Here is a 25,546-nt window from a genome sequence, read left to right as displayed (position 1 = left end):
GGACGGGCAGAAGTAACGCCGGGGGCTGTTTTCTTTACCTCACATGTTGCTCAGGGATAGCTGGTAACACAAACTTTGGCAGGGCATACTGGAATACGAAGTTTGTCACTGGGGACCTTGGGCAGAAGATCGTGGCAGCGCAGCAGATGAGTGTTTGCCACCTTGAAAGCAAAGACTCAGCCCCCACCTTTCTATGGCTAAAGTAAGAAATGAAAGCGGCTGGGGAGCTCACACCAGCTCCCGGCATGGCAAAACCCACCGCAAAGTGTGGTGGAGCTGGAAGGTGTGAGGCTGAGCCCTTGTCTCTCCCAAGAAGGACGGGCCTTATTCTTCTTTCGCCCCAGCTCTCTGCCCTTCACCCTACCCACATCACACCTCACAGCAGCAGCAGGAAAACCCCCTCGCCCCATTATTTCCAAGCTACGGAGGATGAAAATTAGCCTCACCGGGCCGGAGCCGAGGCACAGCGCTGCCACACACCAGCGTCCCACCGTGTCAAGGGAGTGAAGGGCCGGTGTGACCCCCCCACCCCGCCGCCTCTCCCCGCAGGGACCGGGGCCGGCCCGGAGCCACGGCCGAGACCCGCCACAGGCCAGCGGGTCCCGTAGGGGAGGAGAGCCGGGCCTAAAAGCACTGGCTCAAGGCTCAGGCCCGGTTTAACGGGACAAGACCGGGCCCGCTTCAGGGGTCCGGAGCCCCGGCCCTCCCCCCCCCGCCTCCTCCCGCAGCCCCGGCGGGGCCTCACCTGGCGGCTGCGCCGCGCACCGGGGGACCGGTCCGCCCGCGAACGGGCTCCGGCGGAAACGCGGCCCCGCGGACCCCCCCGTTCCGCGCCCTAAACGTTCCCCACCTCCAACGCCCCACACCCGTTTTATGGGGATTTGGCCCCAAACCGCCCACGTAGGGGGTGGGGCTTGTCGTGCACGGGGGCTCGGCGTCTTCCGCTGGCGCCGCAGCGTGCCTCTGACATCACTGCAGCACCCTGCGGTGTCACCGCGGCGTCCTCTGACATCACGGCGGGCACCCGTGATGTCGTGGAGTTGCAGCCCTCCCCGGAATCAGCTGGGTTTTGGCAAGGCTGAGGAACGGCTCGAGACCCCCGCTGTGTGGAGCCTGGACCCACGGCACCTCCTCGGGGAGGGATGGACACACAGACACCCCCAGGGACACGCAAAGGCCACCATGGTGGCACATGGCGGCCAAACTGGAGCTCCCCACCTGCGGCAGCACCACGTTCTCCTCCCGCTCCGGCCCCGTGGCCACATCCAGCACCTCCCAGCCGGGCCGGTGCAAAGCTCAGATGGGGGCTTGGCGGGAGCCGGCAAAGGACCTCGGCACGGGACAGCCAGGTGGCACTGACCCCCACGGTGCCGAGCGGAAACCCAGCCCGGTTTATTATTTTTGGCCGGTCCCGCTGCAGATTTGCGTTCGCCTCTGCAGCAACGGTGGACGTGCAGAATGCGGCAGGGCAGGGCACGGGGACAGCCGGACCCTCTCCTGGCAAGTCGCTGGCAAGACGTGGCACGCGGCTGGGGGCACCCGTGGGTGACGGGCAGAGGGGTGCCGCCGTGGTGGGATGGGGCAGGACTCCCCGCACAGCCCTGCCACATCCCCGGCGACGGGATGCTGCCGGCCCGGCCGTGGCACGGGCAGCCGGGCAGCCCCTCACACGGAGGCACGTGGCCCTTGTGCCGCGCAAGCCGCTGCGCGCCGGCCGTTCTCCGGCCTTTCTCCGGCAGCACGTGTCCCGGTGCCGTCCCCCTCCCGCAGCCCGCTCCTCTGCTGGAGCCTTGTTTTTCCGGCTGTGCGCGGCGGCGCGTGAAGCGGGGCGGCCGGGGTGACCCCCCACCCACCTCCCTCAGGTGTGTTTCCACCCCGGGGCCGGCGGACGGCAGCCCAGCGAGGCGCAGCGGGGCTGGGAGCGGAAACGAGGACGGGAGCCCAGCCTTGGGCAGAGCCCGGCCATGATGGGACCTGCACCCGCCAGCCCTGCGCCAGCCGTGCTGCATGGCACCCCGTTGCACGCCTCCCCATTGCACGCCTCCCCGTTGCATGGCTCCCTGTTGCACAGCTCCCTCCCGTTGCACGCCTCCCCATTGCACGCCTCCCCGTTGCATGGCTCCCTGTTGCACAGCTCCCTCCCGTTGCACGCCTCCCCATTGCACGCCTCCCCATTGCATGGCTCCACATTGCATGGCTCCCTCCCGTTGCACGCCTCCCCATTGCATGCCTCCCCGTTGCACGGCTCCCTCCTATTGCACACGTTCCTGATGCGCAGCTCCCCATTTCACGCCTCCCCGTTGCATGGCTCCCAGTGGCACAGCTCCCTCTGTGTTGCACAGCTCCCTGTTGCACGGCTCTCCACTGCATGGCTCTCTCCCACGCTGCACAGTCCTCCGCTGCAAGGCTCCCTCCCAGTTGCACGGCTTCCTCCGCGTTGCAGAGCTCCCCCATTGCACGGCTCCTTCCCTGTTGTACAGTACCCTCACCACCGCTCAATTCCCCATTGCATGGGTGTTGCACGGCTCCCCGTTGCACGGCTCCCCAATGCACGGCTGTTGCATGGCTCCCTCCCCGTTGCACGGCTCGCTCCCCGTTGCACAGCTCCCCGTTGCACGACTCCCCTGTGCAGAGCTGCTGCAGGAGGGACCCCTCCCTCACACCAGGGAGGGTTCAGCGTGCCCCGTGCCCACGTGCTGCCCTGCAGATGTGCCCGGCTCCCACCACCACCCTGCCACCGCCGCTTTCATTCTCCTTTTTCGCACTCGCCATCTGTCACCGGCCTCCCCCGTCCCCACAGGCTGCGGGTATTAACATCCACCCCCCCCCGAGGGGGAGCAGGGGTGACGAGAGTGGGGTGCCATCATCCCTGCCGTAGTCCCGGGGCTGGCGGGGACAGTCTGCGTGGTGTGGGGACAGAGCTGTGACAGTCGTCGCAGATGCGTGCGCCCCACAGGATCCTCCTCTGCGACTATGTGGCCCCTCCAGGTTGCGCAGGGACCCCCATCCCCGGAATAGGGGGGGTGACAGGGCCGTGCTCCCTCCACGACCGTGGCAGGCTGCCGGGCCAGCTGGCTGCGTGCACAGCAGATGTCCACCCTGAGCCACCCTCTGCCGCTCCGTCCCCCGGCACCTGGTGGCCACTGGCCATCTGGAGTCGGCCACGTCCCCAGAGACGATGCTCAGCCCTGGCCCTGAGCAGCGCCCGGCCACTGCTGTCTGTCCCGGGGGGCTGCCGGGGCCGCAATTTGCTTCCCCGGGGCCAGGAGGGAGAGAGCTGCTCCGCAGCGGTGCCAAGCCAGCCCCAGCCATTGCCAGTGCTGGGGGAGTGGGTTATGGTTTATTCAGCAGCGGCAATGCTGGCTCACCCTGTGCCAGTGTTTGGCTGCATGGGGAGAGACACGTGGTGCCCGGCCCCGTTCTCCGTATCGGGGTGGCAGGGACAACGCATCGGGGAAGGGGTCAGTCCAGATGTGCCGTCACAGCTGGAAGCAAAATACCCAGTGCCTGCGGCTGCCGTGGAGCAGCCGGGAACCGCAAAAGCAGAGACCCGGGTGCACTGCAGCCCTGCCCACCCACGGACCCCCCAACCCTGGGCTCACAGGGCTACTGCAATGGTCCCCGGGGCACTGGGATGTCCCCAGGCTGCCACCGTGGTTTGTCAGCTCCCTCCCAGCCGGGTGCAAGCCCTGTGGCCCACGTTGGCGTAAGGGTTTTCCACTTGCTACCCCCCCACCTTACGCAGCTTGCTGATTAATTATGGATCCAGCAGAAAGCTTTTATTACATTAGAGTTTACTTGTGGCAACATCCGTATTTATTAAAAAAAAAAAAAAAAAAAAGAAAGGAAAGTAATTACTATGGTGGTGCAAACACCGCTGGGTTACAGGGAGCTTAGGGTGAGTGCCACGGCTGCCGGCAGCTCCAACCTGGTGCTCCATGGTGGGATGGGTTGGGGGCACAGGGGGCTGCTGCCGTGATGCTGCTTGGGGTAAGGACGGAGCACGGCAAGGGGGGAGCCCGTCCATCCCCTCTGGGACACCCCAAGGCTGTGGGCACCGTGTCCCCAGCCCTGTCCTTTCCCAGCCCAAGGTGGGACAGAGCCAGAGCCTGTGCCGGGGTCCCCAGCCGCTGCCAAGGAGGGAGTAGTAAACAAGGTGGAGTGAAACGTTTGATCTCCATCCATCTGCCAGTGCCTAATCTCCCACCGGCAGCCCTCATGCCTCATCGCCTCCAGCCCCCCCTAATCTGCTCCCCGCCAGCCAGCGGAGGGTCAGAGCCGGGACTGCTGGCCGTGCACACGCCGCATGGCATTGGCGCAACCGAGAGGCTGCCGTGGTGCGGGGAGCATGGCCGGCAGGGCCATATGGTGGGAGAAACCGGATTAACTGTCCCCATTTCGGGGTTTAACCCCTGTGCTGCTGCTGCAGTGGTGGGAGGGCACGAGCCAGGGGACACGGTCCCGCTACCATCCTGCCCATGCCCGCATCCCACCCGGCACGAGCATCCGCTCGCGGTGGCAGGGGACGGGTCTGTCCCCCGGAGCTTGTGGGGGACGCGATTGCCGTCGGGACTCCCCGGGGACGGGAGCAGCTCGGAGACGCTCGGCGTGAAGTGGAGCCGTAAGTGCCTCCTGCGTCACGTGGCGAGGATAAGTGCAAAATGGCCCTATTATGATAATTGCGCAAAATTATGATTGATGGAGATTAGCTGCTTATTTGAGGAAATGGCAGGCGCACGTGTGACACGGGCAGGCCGGGGTACAGCCGCCGGGGGACGGGGGGGTGCGGGCAGAAGGGCACGCCGGGATGGTTCCTGGGGCTCTTCCTATGGCATGGACCGTCACCGCCATCCCGGGAGCTGCTGCATCCCCGGCCGCTGGCTCTTGGGCTGGGATGTGCCACCCATAGGGACATATGCATAGGGACATAGCATAGGGACACTGGGTGCTGCATGGCAGGAGTCTGGGCTGGGGCCGTTGTGAGCCACGCACAGCCCTGACCTGCCCCGTGGAAGGCTCCTGGTGTCTCCTACGAAGCCCATTAAAGGCATTCCCAATTAGGGGGTAAACCTGTTAAACAGTGATGGCTGGCAGGTCTCTGTGTGCTGGTGCTCTGTGCCATGGGGCTGTGCCGTGGGGCTGGGGAGAGGGCAGCAGGGCAGCCCCAGCACCCCTGCAGCTCCCAATAAATGTGGCTCTCGGTAAATGACTTATTTTGGGTGAAGCTGAGCAGGGTGCTGGGCCGGCTCTGGGCTGGCAGCCCGTCCCCTGCCTCCCGCTTGGCTGTCCCCACCAGTGTCCCTTGGCCTCCGGGACTCTCCTGGGGCATCGGTGCCAGGAGCACCTGGGCTACGGTGGATTCTCAAGCCACGGTCCCGCTTCTCCCTCTAAAAAAGACGCCAAGACCAGGAATGCGGGGAAGAAAAGCCGGAGAGGCAGGCATTGCTGCAGTGCCAATGGGTGGCCAGGATGGAGCCATGGCACGACTGCGCCGCCAGGGCCAGGATTTCGGCACAGGGCGGGGATGACGCGTCGCACGAGGCTGAGGTGACCGTGTAGAGCAACGCATGGCCGGAGGGCACCCCAAAACCACCCACCCATCACCAGAAGTCCCTCCTCCGCTCTCCCCTTCCCAATTTCCCGGGCCCCCCTACGCGGCAGACGGATGCTGGGTAAGAGGTGTGTCTGCGGGAGCCGTGCTCGCCACGCAGCATCGCCGAGCCAGGCTGCGTCGGCGCTTGCCATCCCCGGGATGGGTTCTCCCAGCTGGGCTGGGGGCACGAGTAGAGACAGACGGGGCTGAGCCTCTCCATGCGATGCCAGCACCGCAGCCAGGCTCCCGTGCCCTCTGCCGAAGGACGAGGACGTCGCCCAGCCGGTCACGGCAAAGGGAAGGGGCCCCCAGCGGGTCCCCCGCCACCGGGCACGGCGAAGCCAGCTCTTCTCTCTGCCATTTTCCCCTTTTCCTCCCCCCTCATTTGGCTTTTGGCAGCCGAACCACAGCGGCGGCTGGGGCGCGCGGTGCTGGAGAAGGGCTGCCAAGCGTCGGCAGCCCCCCGCGGCCCCCCGGCCCCCCGTGCCAAGGCTGGTGGCTGGCAGAAGGGCTGCCTGCGCCTGGCGGGGCTCCGTCAGCTGCGGGAGGATCCCTGCGCCGCGTTCGCTGCCAATTTCCCTGCGAGCTGGCACCGCAGGCGGCTCCGGAGGCACCGGCGGAGAAGGCTGGGGAGGACGGATTGTGAAAGGGAGAGAGGAGAGAGAGGGGGAAAAAAAAAAAAATAATGGACACATGCCATCGCTGGAGCGGCGAGGCTGCTGCTGCCAAAACGCCAGCAGGCAGCGCGGGGCCAAAACCCGCCGGCGGCAGAGAGGAGGGTCTGGCAGCCCATCCCGGCGTGGGACACATGGAGAACGGGCAGCACAGTGGAGGCAACGGTGTGGCCGAGGCGGGATGGATAGCGGACGATGGAGCCGGAGAGGAGAGAGGTATTTGCCTTCGTTTTAAAGGCTGCGTGTGCACGCGACCGCTGCCGGGGCTGCGCACCCCGGCCGGCTCAGCCCCGTGCAGGCTGCCCGCGGCCTCCCCATCCATCCGCCGCTCTCCCGCCTGCGGCCTGCCCCGCAGCGCTGCCGGCCCTTCGCCGCCCGCAGCCGCTGCCCAGCGCAGGCTGGCGAGGGCTGCAGGTGCGGGTCAGGTTCAGCCGGTGGCTGCAAAAGGGGGATTTGCCGTCCCCTTGGCCACGCACGCCGGGGGCCGGCGAGGGAGGTCGCGGCTTTGTCTGGTTGGGCTTTGTCTGCCGGCGGCAGCAGTGCCAGGAGCTGCGCGGTTTGCGGCGGGCAGGGGCGGCTGTGGCGGAGCGGGGAGGGCGTGAGCCGAAGTCCTGCCGGCGGCACGCGGGAACGGTCCCCTGCTCCCAAACTGGGGCTGCCGTGGAGGAGAGCCTGGGGATGAGGGAGAAGGAGAGGGTGGGCGGAGAGAGCCCTCTGCACCCACCACCACACTGGGGAGGAGGAGGAGGGAAGGGGAGGATTGCAGGGCACCGGGCAGAGGTGCTGGGATGCTCGTGGTCCCGTGGCCCCGAGCCGCGCCGGTGCAGGGGTCGTGGTCACGGGGTGCTGGGCGCAGGGGCTGGGGTTGCGGGTGGTGGTGGGTGTCACGTGGGGTTGGGGGTGTGAATGCGTGTCGGGAGCCTTGGGGAAGGGGCTGAGGGGTGGAGGGGCAGAGCCTCGGTCCGGCAGCACCGATGCTGCCGCGTGCTGGTCCGGGTTGGTGAACGTGTTGCCTGCCCCGTGGTGCAGGAGCAACGTCGGAGCCAGCAGCAGTGTGCTGGGAACGCCGTGGCTTCGCAGCTCCACCGGCACCCACGCGAAGGCAAAGGGCTCTGGCTGGGTCCCCCAGTGCCAAACCTGGCCGGCACCAGGGGAAGGAGCCAGCACTGACGGGAAACAGAGATGTTGGCAATGCCGAGCCCCCACACCATCCTGACTCTTGCCTGCTGCTCTGCACCTCTGAAGGACCCAGGCTGTGCCCAGCAGCACCCCTGTGCCTGGGGGTGTTCTCTTTGCACAAGCACCACCAGGAAAAATCTCCCTCGGGGTCCCTGACCCCAGTACCCATCGCCTGCAGGAGCCAGGGCAGGGCCCCCAGCGTCCAGCTTCAAGGGGCATCAGCATCTCCCTGGGAGGGATGTGGAGTGAAGCAAGAGGAGCCGTCCCATCCCATCCCATCCCATGCCATCCCATGCCATCCCATCCCATGCTCAGGCATCGCTGGCCAGGCTTGTCCGCATCTGGCCACCCCACAGCCAGCCCGTGCATCGTGACTTCAAGCTGGAGGAGCAGCTCTGCCCGTTCCTGCATCGGATATTGGGATTAAACACAGCACCCTGCTTGTGAGGGGCAGACCGTGCTGCAGCCGAGTCCCCAAAATGTTCCACGGAGAAGGGTCAGAAAAGGTCCCTCCAGCAGCCAGTCAGCACTGCCGCAGCCTCCCCACCTCATATAAACCTCCCAGCACCACAGTTCATGGGAGGACGAAGCCCCACGCCTGCCCCATGCTGCCCACCTTGGAGCCGGGGGGGGCAGGAACGCTCCCTGTATTGTGGGACGCTTCCCCCTGTCTCCCCCTCTCCCTCGTTTTCCTCCATATTTCACAGTTCCTGCTTCCTGCACAAGGCAGGGGTCTCCAGGGACTCCAGCCAGATGTTCTCTGCAGCACACCACATTGCTTTCCTAATGAAATATTCATGGAGCCTCTCCGCCTTTTGCCATGAAAGCCTTCTGCAGCTCCCAGCCATGGAAACGCTGTGCGAGGCAGCATTCCTGCAAAGCCACTCGCCCGGGGCTCCTGACCCCCCCCCCCCCGCTTGCCACTTGGCACCTTCACATGGCTCCTCCTTCCTCTTCCTCCTCCCGCAGGCAGTGCCGGAGCAGGGGCTTCGTCCCACCTCGCCTCGCAGCTGGCGCATCACCAAGGGTGCAGCCAGGGCCAACGTGCCGGGGACGCCGGTGTCCCCACGCGGCCGTCACCAACCCCGAGGCAGGGTCCGTCCACGGTTGGGAGGGGTTGGCGGGTGGATGGACACCCTGGCGTGGGGCACGGAGGCATCTCACCCAACCCCTGCCAAAACCACCCCAGGCGTGGCAGAGGCGGAGGCCTCGTCTGCCGGCACGGCCCCCGTGCTGCCGCCGGCTCCCAGCCAGCCCGCAGCATTAGCGATGCTGTGCACTATAATCCAATTAGGTTGTTTATGCAAACAATCAGGTTTTATGTTTCGGTAAAAAGCTTAAATAACCTTAATCAAAGCAAAAGACCTGAAATTATCACCGGTGGAAGCTGTGGTTTCTTGGGTGGGGGGCAGCACACCCTGCCCAGCTCAGGACACCCTGCCTGGCTCGCACAAGCCGCCAGCAGCCCCGGGATCTCTTGGGGGGGCTCAGCACCAAGAGCCGTGTGGGAGATGTTTTGCTCCAGCCCAGCGTTGCTGCCAGAGGGTCTGAGCCATCCCGCTGGCGCTGCCAGTGCAGGAGGTGCCGGTGCCCTTCGGCGTCACGTCCTGCAAGCCCCAGCCTGGTCCCGCAGCTGGCGGGGGGTCTGGGGGTCGGGGTCCCTTTGCCCGCAGCCACCCACTTAGTGAGCCTGTGGGGGCCCAGCACGCCTGCCTCCTCCTGCCCCTCACCCAAAGATCATTAACTGAAACTCCAGAGGCATTAATCAGGCAGAGTAATAACCCGAGGAGGGAAGGGGGGGGGGGGGTGGCCATGGCGGGGGGGGCAGCAGGAGGGTGCTGGGGTGCAGGTTGGCTGTGCTGGTTGGGGACAGGGGAACACGTCTCTGCCACAGCCACCTCTGGGGCTCCCAGCTCTGGGTGCTGAGCGCCTGACCCTCTGGTTCTGGCACCCAGGGACCTCTTGTCACCCCAGTCCTGTACATGTCCATAAATGCGGGAACATCCCTCTGCACCAAGGTGTGGCATCAGGCTGGGGGGGGGATGCAGGAGATGCCAGCCAGCGACTGATCCAGCACGCTGCCACCATCCCACCTCGCATCACCAGCCTGGGCTACACTGACAGCACCAGAGCATCCCGGTACCGGCAGAAAATACCTGCAGCTCCAGCTCGGGTCAGGGACAGCAGCGTGAGGTGGCACAGGAGGGACACTGTGCCGCACCGTCCCTGCGCCTGCCTGGGGATGGGCATGGTGAAGCGGGGAGCAGGACTTGCTCTGGAGGGCTGTACCCGCCGGCACTGCCTCCCCGCACACCCCGAGTTGCTGGCGGAGTAATAAGCTATGCATGTAGTGTAGAAATAAAACATGTTCTGCAGAACAAATGATGTTAATTTGCTGAGAGGCTCTGAAGCTGAGTATTAGCGAAATGCCTTGAGGGAGAGAGCGGCAGCTGTGCTGGAATTAATGGCAACGTGCCGAATTAGCACCGCTATGCATCATAGTCAGAGGGAAAAATTACCGGAGAGAGGGGGGAAAACAACCCCCTCTGCGTGCCAGCCCAGACCCTGGGGCATGCTGCGGAGCAGAGCCGGCCGCGGCAGGTCCCGGTGCCGGTGGGCTGCCCTCGCCCCAGCCTTGCCAGGGCGAGAGGCCGTTTGCTCCGAGCCCGACGGCCTCCTCTGCGAAGGTGTGTCCTTGGGAGTGCTCGGCATCCCTCTGGGATGCTCGCCCATCGCTCCAGGGTGCTCAGCATCCCTCTGGACCAAACCATGCCATTGCATCCCACCCTGCTCCAAGGGACTGTCTCCTCAGGGTCTGCATCCCTGCTGCTCCCCCATTCCTTCCCCTCCTTTCTGGGGGGCTATTCATCTCCTTGTCTATTTATTTCTTCTATTTATTCCTGGCGGTTGAGCGCCTAAAGTCTGTAGTTCCTCATTGATTACTAACAGTGCATCTGGCTTATGGCTCTGCAGCCTCCTCCGGAGCATCCGTCTTCTTTCCCCGCCGCCTTCCGCCCGTCCGCTCACCACGGCGTGCCCCAGCTACCGGGAGCATGCTGCAGATTGTGCATTACCTCTTAATGGACGATTCCAGTAAAATCCACGCCTCTGATGAATATTTAACACCAACATCCATCTCTGCTGCCCGACGCAGGGAGAGGGGGGTCGGTTTGGCTGGTCCTGCTGCGGCTGCCGGGTCAGGGCTGCAGAGCCGGCTGCGGCCACGGTGCTGCTGGCTCTCACGAGAAACTGGGCTTAGCCTTTGCGTGGCTGAACCCAAGCCCGTGCAGACAGCAGTGAGCAGTTAGCCCAGCGGAGATTGGGGCTGGTGGCATCCCGAGCCGTTTTCCCCATGAATCCCTTGTCACCCCATGTGTCTGTCACAGCACACAGCCGCTCATCCCCAGTGTAAAACATCTCCCTCAACCTTTTCTCCCACTTTTGCCTCTGCAGATCCCCAGCCCCATGGGTGCCGCCTTCCTCGGGGGACAAGGCTACGCTGGATGGAGAAACCCTCAGCCTGGCCCTGGATGCCACCGTGCCACCCAGCCCTGTGCTGTGGGCTGCGTGATGTGATGGATGTGGATGTGCCTCCAGTCTGGTCCTTGCTGGGATGCACCAAGGACTGCCGGGCACCGAACCTGCTGGGATGTGGCGACAGGGATGGGACCCCCCACTCCATGACCCCCCTGCAGCCATCGGGTTTCAGTATCCCCAGGAGAAGGAAGAGGTTTATCCATCCAGAGGCTTATCCATCCGAACACCAGTACATGTGGAGTTTTACCAAACATGCTCAGGCCCTGGCGGCTGCCTCGGGGGCCAGAATTGGGCCTGGGGAGGAGAACCGTGCTCCCAGCCACGCTCCGGACTGTGGGAGCACGGGAGGCTGATGGAGGCATCACCCAGCGGGACCTGCATGGACCCACCAAGGGCTGCGCCGGGAGCTGCTCTGCTCTCCCAGAGCACCATCAATCCTAATCCCGACCCCGCTACCCCGCATCCCGGGGATGCTCCGGAGTGGTTGCCCCATCCCCACCCCAAACTGGGAGCTCTGGGTGCACAGGGCTTGGCTCCGCAGCACAGGGCCATCCCACCTCTCCATCCGTGGTCTGGGAAATCTTGTAACTTGGTTGGTTTTGGAGCGGGAGGTGAGAAGTGGGAGAAAGGTGCCGTGGGGTGCCGCGGGTGCTGCGGGTGCTGCGGCCACGGGTGCCCGGGTGCGGGCAGGACGGCAGGGGCTGCCGGTCACTGCCAGGTTACATCTGCTGGGGCACGCAAGAGTGACTCCAGATGCATTAGAAGTGCCGTGCTCCAATTTCAATTTCATCGTCTCACAATCATTTTCAGGCTCCTCTTAGTGCCACATTAACGAAGCCTGCTCGTTTGAATGCATAATTAGCCCAAGCATTCTACCTCGCTAATTTCGAAGCAAGAGCTGGGGGGGTGGGGGGGGGGAATTTGCATATTAATTTAGCAGAGGGAGAGAAAAACTGTTTACCACTTGCTTCTTGCTGTTGATCACAGCGGACTTAACTCTTTCCCGGGTGCCATCTGGAGCTGCAGAGCCGGGCGCCTGGCCGGCACGTGGGACGGGGCGCAAAGGTTACACGGCAGCAATTAAATCCTCTCCGTGATGCTGCCGCCGTCCGGACCACCCTGGTTGCCTAAGCTACTGGGAGCCAACTGGGGCCACTGGGGCTGCAGCTCCTGAGAGCACAGGCCAGGCGAACCGAGGCGGAGGTGCGAGCTTCAAGGTGCACCCTAGCCCTCCTCCCCATGTGGCCCTGGGGTGAAAAGTGCCATTGTCACCCCCCCCAGGGTGTCACGGTCCCATCCTGGGTCTGTCCCTACTATCCTTGGCAAAGCTGGTGCGGTGCCAGGCGCAGGGATGCCCAACAGCATCGCCCCTCCTACAAAAGGGTGGCTGGGATCATGCAAAGAGCACCCTGTCACCCTCGGTGTGTGCCTTCCAAGGGGACAGCTCTGTCCCCACAACCCCCTTGCTTTTAGCATCACCCACCCATAATATGATGTCGGATGCTCACGTGTGCCATCCCCAACAGCCCTTTGCAACGGGGTGGCTCATTGGCATTGGTGTGCATGGGATGCCCGCAGACATGATGCACCCACGGAGCACCCATGGTCCAGTGTGGGCAGCCTCACTGAGCACCGCCAACTTGCTACACCCCCCTGTCACCATCTCCCTTTGTTTGGGAGTCTGTGGGTGTCTTGAGCTGAGGTTGGAGGTAATTTGTCTGTCTCCTGCAGTGGGCTCTCCTCTTGCATCTGCGAACCAGTTCTATTTGCACTGCCATTAAAAAATCTCAGGTTTGACAGGTAGTAAAAAAAAATTTTTTAAAAAGGAGAAAAGCCTAAAAAAAAAGAAAAACAGCCCAGGTGAGGAACTCCTGGGCAATAGGATGCTGCAAACATTGTGGGCTCACCGCATCTGCGACCACCCTCAAATCCAGTGGTACCTGGATTTGAGGACAGTCACAGATGCGACGAGCCATAATTTGGCCTTTGGACCTGCATCCCCATCTCATCTGGGCTTTGCACCTCCGTCACCATCTTATCCGGGCTCCCCAAAAGGGCTTAATCACCCCTGGAGAGCCCCTGCCCCAACCATCCACACTGTCTTGCTGGCTTGGAGCCATCCCAGCACGTCACAGCGATTTGGGGGACAGCCTCCATCGCTGGCATTCTGGTCTGGCTCCTGCATCCATGCTGGCACGGAGAGATGCACACAGAGAGATCCTGCGCCCGTGCATGCTGCCAGGTCGCGGAGCCACATGGCCAGGGAACACCCCGCATGTGGGTGTGGGGTCTCCAGCATGGCCGGAGCCGTGCTGGTGCTGCTGCGGCACGTGGGGCCGGCTCGCAGAGGGTTAACAGTTGATTACAGCCTTTGTCTCTGCATCAGTGTACATAATGCGCCCCACATTTGCATACTGCAGTGTGCGCTCAATTAAAATGAACTTTTAATTTCTTCTAAGTAAATTACTTCTTCCCGGTACGTGACGCGCACAAATGTCAGAATAATGGGAGAGCCTTAATGAGCTGGGAATGAGGGGTGGGGAGGGGAGCGCTGGGGACCCCGGCCCCCCGGGCTGCTTTGCAGCCTGCAGCCTCCCTGCCAGGGGAAAGGACGGATCCTGCCTTCTTCTGCCTTCCCCGCTGGGGCCTGGGACATCCCTGCTGCCAGCACGTCCCCCGGGCATGGCAGGGGTCCCCACCTCCTCCCCATCACCTCCTCCTGCCCATGTCCCTGCAAGGGGCTGACTTCTCTGGGTCCTGCCCGCATCCCAGTACGTGTGCACCCCTCACCATCCCCAAAAGGCTCCCTCGGGCATCTTCTGCCCAGGGTGCCCCAGACAGTTCCCACGGACCCCGCAGCCGGCTCTGCCCTCCCAACGGCAGCTCAGGGACGATGCTCGGGGAGGGACGCAGAGCCCTGCACCCTGACCCTCCTGGCTGCCTCCCACCCGGGGCCAGCATGTCCGCGGGGGCCAGATGGCAGGCGAGATTACTGGAATTTGATTTTCAGATAAATCACAAACCTGGATGAGCGAGTGCTGCTCCAGATGCATTATCCGTAATCCCCTGGAAGGGAACCTTTCGGAGGAGACGGTCCCTGCGCCAGCTCGGCAGCAGCTGGGTAATCCCGGCCGACAGCGTGGCCCCGCACAGCCCGGGGGGGATCAGCTGCTCCCCGGCCGCACCGCGGTGTGTCACCCATGCTCGCCACGACCCACATTTGGTCCCACCGAGCCCGGGTGGGAGCAGATGGGGCCAGATGGAATCACACCAGGAGCATGCGGGCACCAGGACGAGCCCATGCCCACGGTGCCCATGCCTGGCTGGCATGCCCGCTCAGCTCAACTCTGTGGGAGGAGGATGCTGGGATGCGAGGGGTCGTTGCCGGGCTCTCCCCACCCCATTTCTCCCCATCAGTGATGCCCAGAGCATTCCCACGCTGCCCAGTGCTCCCAGTGTGGGGGCCGTGGAGACCCTCCCTTTGCTCACCCCCGTGGTGCCCAGCCTGTCAACACCAACAGTGTTGCTCAGTTAGGTCGTAACGATGCACCTCCACTCGTTGCACTGATTAACTGGGATGCAGGAATGACTTTGCCCGTGGCGAAGCGGCTGAGGAAGAGGAGGGAAGAGAGAGGGTAGCCACAGCCAGGGCCTGACACCAGTGGGGGGCTGCCCGCGCCCTTCCCCGGGGTCCCGGTGCTCTGGGCTGCCCAGGGGAAACGGCATCGCAGAGCCAGCGAGGGAGGGGGGTGCAAGCACCGGGCTCCCCGGTGGTCCTCGGGGCCATGCTGGGGTCTGCAGCTTGCTCCTGCTCTCCACTCTGGCTTGGGGCCGTGCTTTGGGGGCACACGGAGCTTTTGGGGGCTCTTGGTTGGGCAGCAGCTTCCCCCAGCCCCAGGGCCGGCTTGTCCCCACCGTTGGGAGCAGCCGCCTGCAGCTCCCCCGCCTCTTCAGAAGCACAACTTCTGCAAATAAATGCAAACTGCAAACAGTGAGGATGCAACGTCCAGCACAAAGCCCCCCCGTCTCCCCAAGCTACCCAAAAAGCGCAGCCGTGGCCCCCGGGGCTGACCCCCATTTCCCAGGCGGCGGTGGCAGGGTCGCACCCGCCCTGAGACAGACCATCCATCATACACCGGGAATGGCAAAATAGGCAACGGTGCATCGCGGCGCAGAGCAACCGTAACCGGAGGATGCTGCCGATCAATGGGTGCATTAACCTGAGCCCGTGCCCCCTCTCTGGGGGCTGGGGGTGGACGGGGGGGGGGGAGGCGGCGGATATTAATTCCTCTCCAGATCCCAAAGGAGGAGGAGATGAGAAAAGCCGAGGCGGGGAAAGCAAAGCTTTGTCTGGCTGCTCCTGACACCCTGCTCTAGCGTGGCTCTGGGAATGCCACCATCACGTGTATGAGGACAGTCCTCGCACAGCTCAGCCCTGTCCCCACTGAGAGGAAGGGTCCCCCAAGCGGGTCGGGACAAGGAGCATATTAGCAAATGCATATTTGCAAATGCATATTTGTGAGCCAACAGAAATACCAACCTATGGACATTGCTGGACTCCGCTTTTTACTTTTTCTCCCCACATTGCCTGATTTTGCATCCTTATTTACCCACGTCCCTGGGCTGGTGGCCCTTTTCCCCAGGGTGATGACCCACCTCTCTGTGCCCCCGATGCAATGGAGCCCAGAGGCAGCGCTGCCAAACACCATCGCCCCTAAGGCCAGGCATTACCCATCACCTTGTCCCTCTCGCTGGGTTTGGTGCTCCCCCAGACCCTCCACGGCACGGTCCCAACAGCAGCCGGTGCGTGCTGGTGCACGAGCGAGGGACCATGCGCCGACGGCAGCGCGCGGGAGGCGAGCAGGACCGCGCTTTCCCCCCAACGCCAAAATTTACATTGAACCACAAATTAATTTCATAATTTTTTCCTCTCTAATTATGCCAACATCTGCTGCAAGGCCCAAGCTGTGCACATGCATTTTAATACATCCCTCCCCCCCGTCTCTCTCGGCACTGAACTTTTCAGTAATTATCGTCAGGAGAAGGGTTCCTTTCCGCGGGAGGGAGATGCGAAGGCTGGCAGCAGGCAGGAGCACGCGGAGCGAGGTGCAGGCAGTGTGGGGTGGGCAGGGGCTGTGCCCGGTTTGCGGGCTGCTCTCGGAGCCGCGGCTGGTCCTGGCCTCTACCGAGCCACGGCGTGGAGAGCTGCCGGCAGCAATGGAGGATTTGCCTTCTTAAAGGCTGGTTTTAGTTCTAGGAGAAAAGGGAAAGAGGAGGGATGAGGCTGCTCTGGAGGCAGCTCAGGAGAGCAAAGGGGCAGCAGGGACCCTACGTGTGCAAGGCAACCCGCTGCACCCTGTGCCGGGCTGGAGGCCGGAGTGTCGGCTCTGCCCCAGGGTTGCTGCACCATGCCGGGACTCCAGGCACCAAATCTACCCCAGGGATGCTGTACCATGCCGGGGCTCCAGGGACTGACTCTGCCCCAGGGATGCTGCACCATGCCGGGGCTCCAGGCACCAATTCTGCCCCAAGGATGCTCCCTCCCAGGGCAAGACCAGTCCATGCTGGAGGCGATGGTGAAGACCCCCTGCCCCTGGAGACCTTGGTCCTGTTTTCATCCCGGCGTTTCCAGCCACGCTCTCCCACGCTGCACAACAGGCTCTGAATCTGGCCCTTTGCTCCTCGGTGTCCTGCCTGCAACAGGAGGGGAGCGCTGGGGACATGGGATGTCCGGGGGTCCCTGTGTTCAGCCTCCAGCATGCTGTCCCCCCGCCTTGTCCCTGTCACCTGAGGGTCCAGGCGAAGCTGTTGGCCGTGGCAGCCCCCTCCTGTCTCCCACTGCACGTCTGCTCCCACTCAGGGAGATGTTTCTTGGCCTCGCTGGCAGATGCAAAAGGTCATTTGGCTGCCGAGTAATTAAAACCTGGCAATTATCAATTTAGAGCAGCAAGCTCCTGGCCTGGCGAGTGCTCCGGTCCTCCCACGGGAGCTGCAGGATGCAGTTGAGGGGCAGAAACGGGGCAGGCACTTGGGAGAGGACAGGGGGATGATGCATGTCCCCCGTGCTGGGACCTCACCTTCAGCCCTGGCAGCTCGCTGGAGAGCCCGCAGGGATGCTGCGCTCTCATTACATAGTTCATCAAGTGTTTTAATTAAAAGGCGTGGGGATGAAGGTCCTGCTCGGGGTGTAGGGTGAGTTCAGCTGCTGCACGCCAAAGAGGAAAATCCTCCATCCTGCTCTGGGCATGGATGCACGGCCCAACCCTGCGTTCAGGCAGCAGCTCGGAGCTGCCTCTATGATGGGAAGGGGCCCGATCCTGCCCTGGGCTGAGCACCAAGTGTGCCACAGTCCGTGGCACCAATGGAATGACCGAGGGGGTGCAAACCCTTTTCCCTCTCCCTGCCTCCCTGCTGCCAGGGGTTCTGCCGCTGCCAGAGCTTCCCAGTGGCACGGCACAGCTGGGAAGCCCGTTCCCCATCCCAGGGGGGTCGGAGCTGAGCCCCCAGCTCCTACAGTTAATTACAGCTATGAAAACCAAGGTGAACGGCAGTACTGGGGCTCCGCTCCGACTCAGCCTGCAGCAAGGCGGGGAGCAGGATCAAACCTTGGGGCTGGGGGTTGCCCTTTGGGGTCGTGCATGAACTCTGAGGGGGGTGGTAGGGACCTAATCCTGCTCCAGCACCAAGAACAGGCAGGGAACCGGTCTCCAATGAGGAAGGCTGTGGAAGAACGGGGGGTTACCCACTGCAGTGGGACCCCTTCCCGCAGGACGCCCCATGGCACGGCACAAGGCTCCCACCCGCCCCACGGAGCGTCACCCTGGGGGAGAAGCGGGGACATCCCGCACCCTATCCAGCCAGCACACGGGTGCCGTCCCGGCATGGTGCCGGCTTTCGCGGCAGCCCAGGTGTGACAGCAGGAGTGGGGCCGCGTCAGCCCCGTTAGGCTGCTGCCGCCCGCCCGACTCGCAGCCGGGAACAGATGGCAGGCGACAGAAGCTGCCGATGAATAATACACGTCTAATGAGCGCCGCTCCCAGCCACCCGCTCGCTCAGCGCGCTGCCCCGCACACGCGCCCGCTCGCTCCATCTGTGCCCGACGCCTTGCACGGGGTTCCGCACCAGGGTTTCCCTGCCATGTGCCCGGCAGCCCACGGGTCCTGCCCCATACAAGGGTTCCCCTGCCATGCAGATGGCACCCATGGGTTCTGCCCCATACCAGGGTTCCCCTGCCATGCCCATGGCACCAATGGGTCCTGCCCCATTCCAGGGTTTCCCTGCCATGCTCCTGGCACCCATGGGTTCTGCCCCATTCCACAGTGGCCCTGCCATGCTCCTGGCACCCACGGGTCCTGCCCCATTCCAGGGTTTCCCTGCCATGTGCCTGGCACCCATGGGTTCTGCCCCATACAAGGGTTCCCCTGCCATGCGCCTGGCACCCACAGGTCCTGCCCCATACAAGGTTTCCCTGCCATGCAGATGGCACCCATGGGTTCTGCCCCATACCAGGGTTCCCCTGCCATGCCCATGGCACCAATGGGTCCTGCCCCATTCCAGGGTTTCCCTGCCATGCTCCTGGCACCCATGGGTTCTGCCCCATTCCACAGTGGCCCTGCCATGCTCCTGGCACCCATGGGTTCTGCCCCATTCCAGGGTTTCCCTGCCATGTGCCTGGCACCCATGGGTTCTGCCCCATACAAGGGTTCCCCTGCCATGCGCCTGGCACCCACAGGTCCTGCCCCATACAAGGTTTCCCTGCCATGCAGATGGCACCCATGGGTTCTGCCCCATACCAGGGTTCCCCTGCCATGCCCATGGCACCAATGGGTCCTGCCCCATTCCAGGGTTTCCCTGCCATGCTCCTGGCACCCATGGGTTCTGCCCCATTCCACAGTGGCCCTGCCATGCTCCTGGCACCCATGGGTTCTGCCCCATTCCAGGGTTTCCCTGCCATGTGCCTGGCACCCATGGGTTCTGCCCCATACAAGGGTTCCCCTGCCATGCGCCTGGCACCCACAGGTCCTGCCCCATACAAGGTTTCCCTGCCATGCAGATGGCACCCATGGGTTCTGCCCCATACCAGGGTTCCCCTGCCATGCCCATGGCACCAATGGGTCCTGCCCCATTCCAGGGTTTCCCTGCCATGCTCCTGGCACCCATGGGTTCTGCCCCATTCCACAGTGGCCCTGCCATGCTCCTGGCACCCATGGGTTCTGCCCCATTCCAGGGTTTCCCTGCCATGCTCCTGGCACCCATGGGTTCTGCCCCATTCCAGGGTTTCCCTGCCATGCTCCTGGCACCCATGGGTCCTGCCCCATTCCAGGGTTTCCCTGCCATGCTCCTGGCACCCATGGGTCCTGCCCCATTCCAGGGTTTCCCTGCCATGTGCCTGGCACCCATGGGTTCTGCCCCATACAAGGGTTTCCCTGCCATGTGCCTGGCACCCACGGGTCCTGCCCCATACAAGGTTTCCCTGGCATGCAGATGGCACCCATGGGTTCTGCCCCATACCAGGGTTCCCCTGCCATGCCCATGGCACCAATGGGTCCTGCCCCATTCCAGGGTTTCCCTGCCATGTGCCAGGCACCCATGGGTTCTGCCCCATACAAGGGTTCCCCTGCCATGCCCATGGCACCCATGGATCCTGCCCTATACTGGGGTGCCTCCACCACACCCGTGGCACCCATGAGTTCCACCACGTACAGGGATGCCCCAGCTACATGCATGGCACCCACAGATCCTGTCCTGCGCTGGGCTGCCCCTGTGGATGCTAGGGGTCTGCTACAGCAGGGTGGCTTGGGGAAGGGTACCAGGGACCCACCGAGCACTCCAGAGACCTTGTCTGAAAATGCTGCGGGGTCACCAAGCAGTGTCTCTGGCACGGGGCTGGCAGGGGAGGAGCACGTGGGTGCCACGGCACGTGGCAGCCCAGCACCCGTGCCGCAGGACTGGGAGCAGAGGAGAGGAGGCAGGACTGCGCTTGCTCAACACCTCTCCGTCTCACTGATGAGGCCCTGGCTAATTAGGGCTCCAGGGAGGGCTGCTCCCCTGTTTTGGGGCTTTGGCTGCTGCATCCGGGAAACCGGCATCACTCGGGGTGTGGGAGCCGTGAGTTTCTCCTATGGGGAGCACACAGGTGAATTTTCCATCACCTGGGCACACAGGTCCTGGATCTCCAGGCCCGCGATGCTCCGCTCACCGGCTCTGAGGGCTTTGTGCCTCCGTGCCCTGATGCCCCTGGCTGATCTCCCGGCCATTGCCATCATCCTGCAGCAAAGCTCCCACCTTGGTTCTCCCCACCGTGGTCCCTGGTCCCTACCCGGAGGGGTGTGGGTTAGTGGGCACCCACAGACAACACCTTGGGAAGGGAAGGAGGAGGATGGAAAACAAAACGCTGATGGATTGTAAAGCTATTGAAGTGCCGGCAAGTAAACTCCATATTTTTAACGGCATTTAAATGCCTCCAAGCAGATTAATAAGGTCTAGGTAATAGCAGAACCAGTCTATATTTATTCTATCTTAAACGCCAGTTTGTCAGGCTGTATTAATATTGATGGTAAGGCTTGGATTGAGGACAGTAAACGCTGGGACTTCACTTTATCTCTCCCAAACAGGCTGCCTCAGCCCCTTTATCAGGGCTGCGGCTGCGGCAGCAGCTGCCTCTTCAAGGGCTCAGCGCATCCCCTCTCCCCCCCCCCCCCCGCTCCCTCTTTTTAATCAGAGGAGGAGAAGTTGCTGGCTTGATCGTTCCATTTTTATCTCTTTTATTTACTCCATTTTCATGTCTTTCAGTGCATATTTTATTCCCATCAAGGCAGGACCATTGATAGCTTAAACTGTCCCGTCCCCCCCCTCGGCTCCCCCCACGCAGCGTGACGGGGAAGGACGAGGGGTAATTACCGGAGACGTGCCCCCCCTTGCCCACCCCTCCTGCCCCGCGGCAGCCGCACGCAGCGTGGCCCCCCGGGAGAGGACAAGCTGCCGTTTAGGGAGCCTGGGGGGGGGGGGACGACACACAACTGCTGCTGCCCCATGTTCTCTTCCCCCTTGGCTCCCAGCCTTGGGGGGATGGCTCAGCACCCAGTCCATCTGTCCCCCCCACTACCCGCTGCCCCCCAGCCCCACAAGCATCTCTCACTGCTGTCATGGTGCTGCTGCAGAGGGTCCCATCCCCGCTGCCACCCATGTCCCTGAGCACCCAGGACCGACCCCCCCATCCCACCCCGTCCTGTCCCATTGGCACAGCCCCAGCCATGCAGCGGGGTGGCACCAGGCATGCCGACACCCCAAAAAGTGCTTAAATAAGTGCTGGGTTTCCTGGGGCTGTGCCAAGAGGGGAGAGCCCACTGGAGTGCCACGGGGCAGAGGGGTCCCACGCTGGCACCCCACCAGGGATGGCTTGGGCTGAGGCAGAGGCTAAGGACAAACCCATTCTCTTCCTGAATATTCCCCAAAGCCCAGATTCCTGCCTGGCTCTTCCCTGCCAGCATTTGAAATTCAAAGTACGCTCTGCCTTGATTAGTGCTACAAATCATCCAGCTGGGGAGCAGCCGCACGGCCACGTGGCTGGGGCGCGGGACCGGCACGGATGGCATCGCCTCCCCGATCCCGGGCTCTGAATATTCACAGCAAACTGTTTGTACAGCCCTTCTCCTCCAAGAGTGGGAAAAATGATGCAAAGAAATTTGCAAATTATTTCAGATGGGGTATAGCGCTGGCTCTCGGCTCCGCTGGTAATGAATGCGAAATAATCATAATAAATGCGAATTGCAGGAGGAGGTTTGCAGCCTGCCACAGGTTTTAAAAGATAGTCTGTAAAAATCCATGTCGGGGGCAGGACAAGCTTTGGCTCCTGCTGTGTGCATCCTTGTCCTCTCGCCGTGGTGGCCCGTGGCTCCTGGCTGGCCGTGGGCACTGTTTACCGGCTGCCGTGGGCACTGTGGCCAGAGCAGCTCCTGCTCCCCCATCACCCTCCACCACCAGCAAAGCAAACAAGTTGAATTTAACAGCCATTAGTCCTGGAAACATCAAAGGGCTCCTCTGCTGGAAAATGAAAATCCTCATTAACTAATAAAAAGCCCATCGCTCACTCTGCCTTTAATATAATTAACAGCAGCCAAGACTTCAATTAAGGTTTTATCCAAACTTCAAAATGCCACTCTCTCTCTCCATAATTACAGCAGGCGCAGCGGCTCCAACCTTCACCGCGGCTCCTCCAGCCCCGCACACGCATGCGCGTTCACGCGTGCGCGTTCACCCGTGCCGCCGGCCGTGCACACGCGTGTGCCCTTAGCCCGTGCCGCCCCGGGGACAGCGTCGCGGCCGAGGATGCAACGCTCGGCGCGGCGGGCGCGTACATCCCAAATAGGAAATGTTTGTGCAATCGGTGCTTGGCAGGAACCGGGTGTTTTGCCGGGTGGCTCTGACTTCAGCAGGGAAATATGCTGCCGGCGGGGAGCTGGCGGTGCTGAGCGATGGGAACGGGCCAGTTCTCACCGCTCTCTCCCCCGCGGCGGCCGGGACGGCAGCGCTCGTCTCGCTTCAATGATGGGAAAGGCCAGGGGCTGGCGAGCCTCACGCCGTGCTGTCAGGGGGTTATGTCACCCTCTCCCCTGGCCAGCATCCCCGGCTGCGTGGAGGTGGCCCTGAACCCAGACGTGTCCCCGGTGTCACCCTGAGAGAGGGCAGCAGCATTGGCTGAGCACCCTGAGCCCGCCTTGGTGCCCGCAGGAGGGTGCTGTGGGCAGCAAACCCCTGCCACCCTGCCGGGCACCGTGCCACTGGTGCTGGCATGGCCATAGGGACAGTGTCCCCAGGCACAGCCCCAGCTGGGCGCTGCTCGGTGAGCAGGCGATGCCTCCAGCCCCGTCTGCGCAGAACAGCCCGTCCTCATGTCTCTGAGCAGAAACAAGAGAGCCACGTTCATTTTAGAAAGGAAAACTGTGACTGCATGGCTTAGTCCCTAAATACCTATAAACCACAACTTTCATAAACCCTTTTTTCTCTTTTTATTGACCTGATAAAACATTGGCTGGGTTTTTGCCCTGTCTTCCTCCCAGCTCCCAGTCTGGCTTTCCCACGTGCCACCCTTTGCAGCCCCAAGGCTGTGAGATGTCGCTCCCCCCAGCCCCCCCTATCAGTGCCACCGGCTTTGATTTGCAGCGCTCTGAACCCTGGGATGTTTTTAGGGCAGGAGCTGGGAACCTCTGCCTGATCCTCGGAGAGGCAATGGCCACAGCGCAGCTCCAGAGGTGGCCTGGGGATGCAGGAGGATGCTGCATGCCCTGGAGATATGGGGGGGTGCTTGAGCACCTCAGGGATGCTCAATACCCTGAGGATGCAGGAGGACGCTGCATGCCCTGGAGATATGGGAGGGTGCTTGAGCACCCCAGGGATGCTCAATACCCTGAGGATGCAGGGATCCTGGGTGCCCTGGGGATGCAGAGGGATGCCTGAGCACACCAGGGATGCTGGGTGCCCTGGGGATGCAGGAGGATGCCTGAGCACCCCGGAGACATGCAGGGATGGTGAGTGCCACAGGGATGCTGTGATGTTGGGTGCCTCGGGGATGCAGGGGGATGCCTGAGCACCCCAGGGACATGCAAGGATGCTGAGCAGCCCAGGGATGTGCAGGGATGATGGGTGCTGGGCTTATGTGCAGGACAGCACATCTCCCACCCCAGATGGCCATGAGCCCTTGCTCCCACATGCCCCTCGTGGGGATGGGGCGTGAGGTCCAGCCCTGCTGGGTGCAGTGGGTCGGCGTTGCTGTCCCGGGACCCGGCACGGATGAGGGAGAGTCCGGCTGGGCTTGTCGGGGAGCAGACACGTCAGGAGACGGATACGCAGATGGCAGCTCTCTTGGAGAGACGGGGACCGTAATCCTCCCCATGGGTCCCATTATCATCTCTATCTGGTGAAAAAACTCTCATCCTGGATGTGTCTAATCCTAATCACTCCCTATCGCACAGGACCACTTCAGATGGGCCAGACGGACAGACAAGGCCTCCTCCTGCCCCGCATATCTGCACAGGCAGCCCCTGGATGGGGGGGGGGGGGGGAGGAGAGGCCACCCCTTCGCTCCTAATCCCTTCGCAAGGCCTTCATTTAAAAGGGGATTTGCTGTTTATTCCCTCCGCAGGCTGCGCGATCATTACAGGGGTCAACATCTGATCTGGGAGAGCCTTGTTAAAAAATAATAACAGCACGTTAATTTGGGGGGGGCGAGGTTGGGGGGGGCTGGGTAATGCACTGGCAAGTTTCCAAGCCCAAGAGCATTGCTTGGGCTCGTTGCCTGCAACGAAATTCTCTGGTCTCTGCAGCAGTGGCCGGCCGGGGCTGCTCACCGAGATGCCCCCTTTGACTTTCCCAAAACAGCCCAGAGGTGGTGAAATCCATCCTGGGGGAGGGCAGTTGTGACCCCTGCCGCTCCCCCAGGCACTTCCTTGGGGGGGGGGCTGAGATTTGGGCACCGCATGGCCTCTCTCCCCCATGCCAGCCTCCCTGCTTTTGCATTTAATTCAGTCCTCTCTTGCTTCCACATCCATTTTTATGGCAGGGACGGGTGCAGGGCAGGAGGGTCGTCACTGGGGGGGGGGGTGTCTCCCGCTGCCTGTCCAGCCCTGGGGAGTGCCTGGGGCTGCTGGGGAGGGGGGAATTAAATCCAGAAGGGAAAATATCCTGCAGCAGGTGCAGCTTGCGACAGGTCTGAACGGCTGCCAGCCGGCTCAGAAATCCCAAACACATCTGTGCTCATCAGTTGGACACCAGATGGGCCCCGGGTTAGTATTTTGGGCTGGGGTTAGCTTGGGGGGGCTGGGGAAAAGCCTGGGGGGGGGGTGCTGGCTGCTCCAGCCCGGGACGCTTACACCCTGCCTGCATTCCCCCGTATACTTAGCCTGGTATTTTTAGCATATTTTGCCAGCCGGAGGCCAGACCCCTCTCAGGGTGTGGGGCAGATCGGGGCTACACTGAAGACCACAGTGATCCCTGCCAGGCACAAGGGTTGTCCGAGCCCCAGCTCTGCACCCCGCTTCTCACCCCAAATCCCCCAGTGAAACCCAGCTCCTCGCCCCTCCGGGGTCCTGCAAGCATCCATCAGGCGAGAGCTGCAAAGCCCCGCGTGCACAAAAGCCCTGCCTAAGTGCTAAATATTGTTAACCCCCAATGTTCTTAGCCGCACATCTAATTCCCTGGTGGATTAGGACTGTCCCAGCCCTGAGAGCATCTCTTGTCCATCCTGGTGTCCTGTCCCCAGGCTGGCCCAGGGATGGCTGCATCCTCCCGTGCCGGTGACTCCAAGCACTCCTGCAGCTGAACAGTGCTGGGGCCAGCTCTGTGCACCCCAGCCCCAAGCACCCCAGCCCTGAGAACCCCGGCCCCACAGGATGAAAGCCGGAGCTCCCTGTCTGCTCCCTGTGCCAGCAGATGCAGCTCACCAGCATCCTGGCTCCTGGCTATTTTTAGGAGCTTGTCGGTGGCTAAATCTGGTGCCATGTGGGCTCGAGGCTTCCCGGCAACGTGGCGGCTGCCACCCCGTGTGGCGCTTTTGGTCTTCACATCT

The 25,546-nt window shown here is 62.7% G+C and overlaps 2 protein-coding genes across 2 annotated transcripts in view; one reads left to right on the top strand and one right to left on the bottom strand.

Moving 5' to 3' along the window:
* The window catches only part of ACSF3 (acyl-CoA synthetase family member 3), a 66,903-nt gene extending 66,120 nt beyond the window's left edge, over positions 1–783 (bottom strand). The window contains exon 1 of the mRNA XM_049806461.1: positions 746–783. The gene's annotated coding sequence lies outside the window, so the exon portion shown is untranslated. The remainder of the gene's footprint in view (positions 1–745) is intronic.
* Positions 784–18,182: 17,399 nt separating this feature from the next.
* Positions 18,183–22,531, top strand: LOC126040227 (basic proline-rich protein-like). Its single transcript, XM_049804212.1, has 6 exons — positions 18,183–18,398; positions 18,446–18,685; positions 18,733–19,019; positions 19,259–19,450; positions 19,498–20,119; positions 22,419–22,531. Exons 1-6 carry the CDS (start codon positions 18,185–18,187, stop codon positions 22,529–22,531), a joined length of 1,668 nt encoding a protein of 555 aa, XP_049660169.1. The 5' UTR covers positions 18,183–18,184.
* The last annotated feature ends 3,015 nt before the right edge of the window (positions 22,532–25,546 follow it).

Source organism: Accipiter gentilis, chromosome 7, assembly GCF_929443795.1.
Source record: "Accipiter gentilis chromosome 7, bAccGen1.1, whole genome shotgun sequence".
NCBI classification, from domain to species: Eukaryota; Metazoa; Chordata; class Aves; order Accipitriformes; family Accipitridae; genus Astur; species Astur gentilis.
This window is presented reverse-complemented; position numbering and strand designations above follow the sequence as displayed.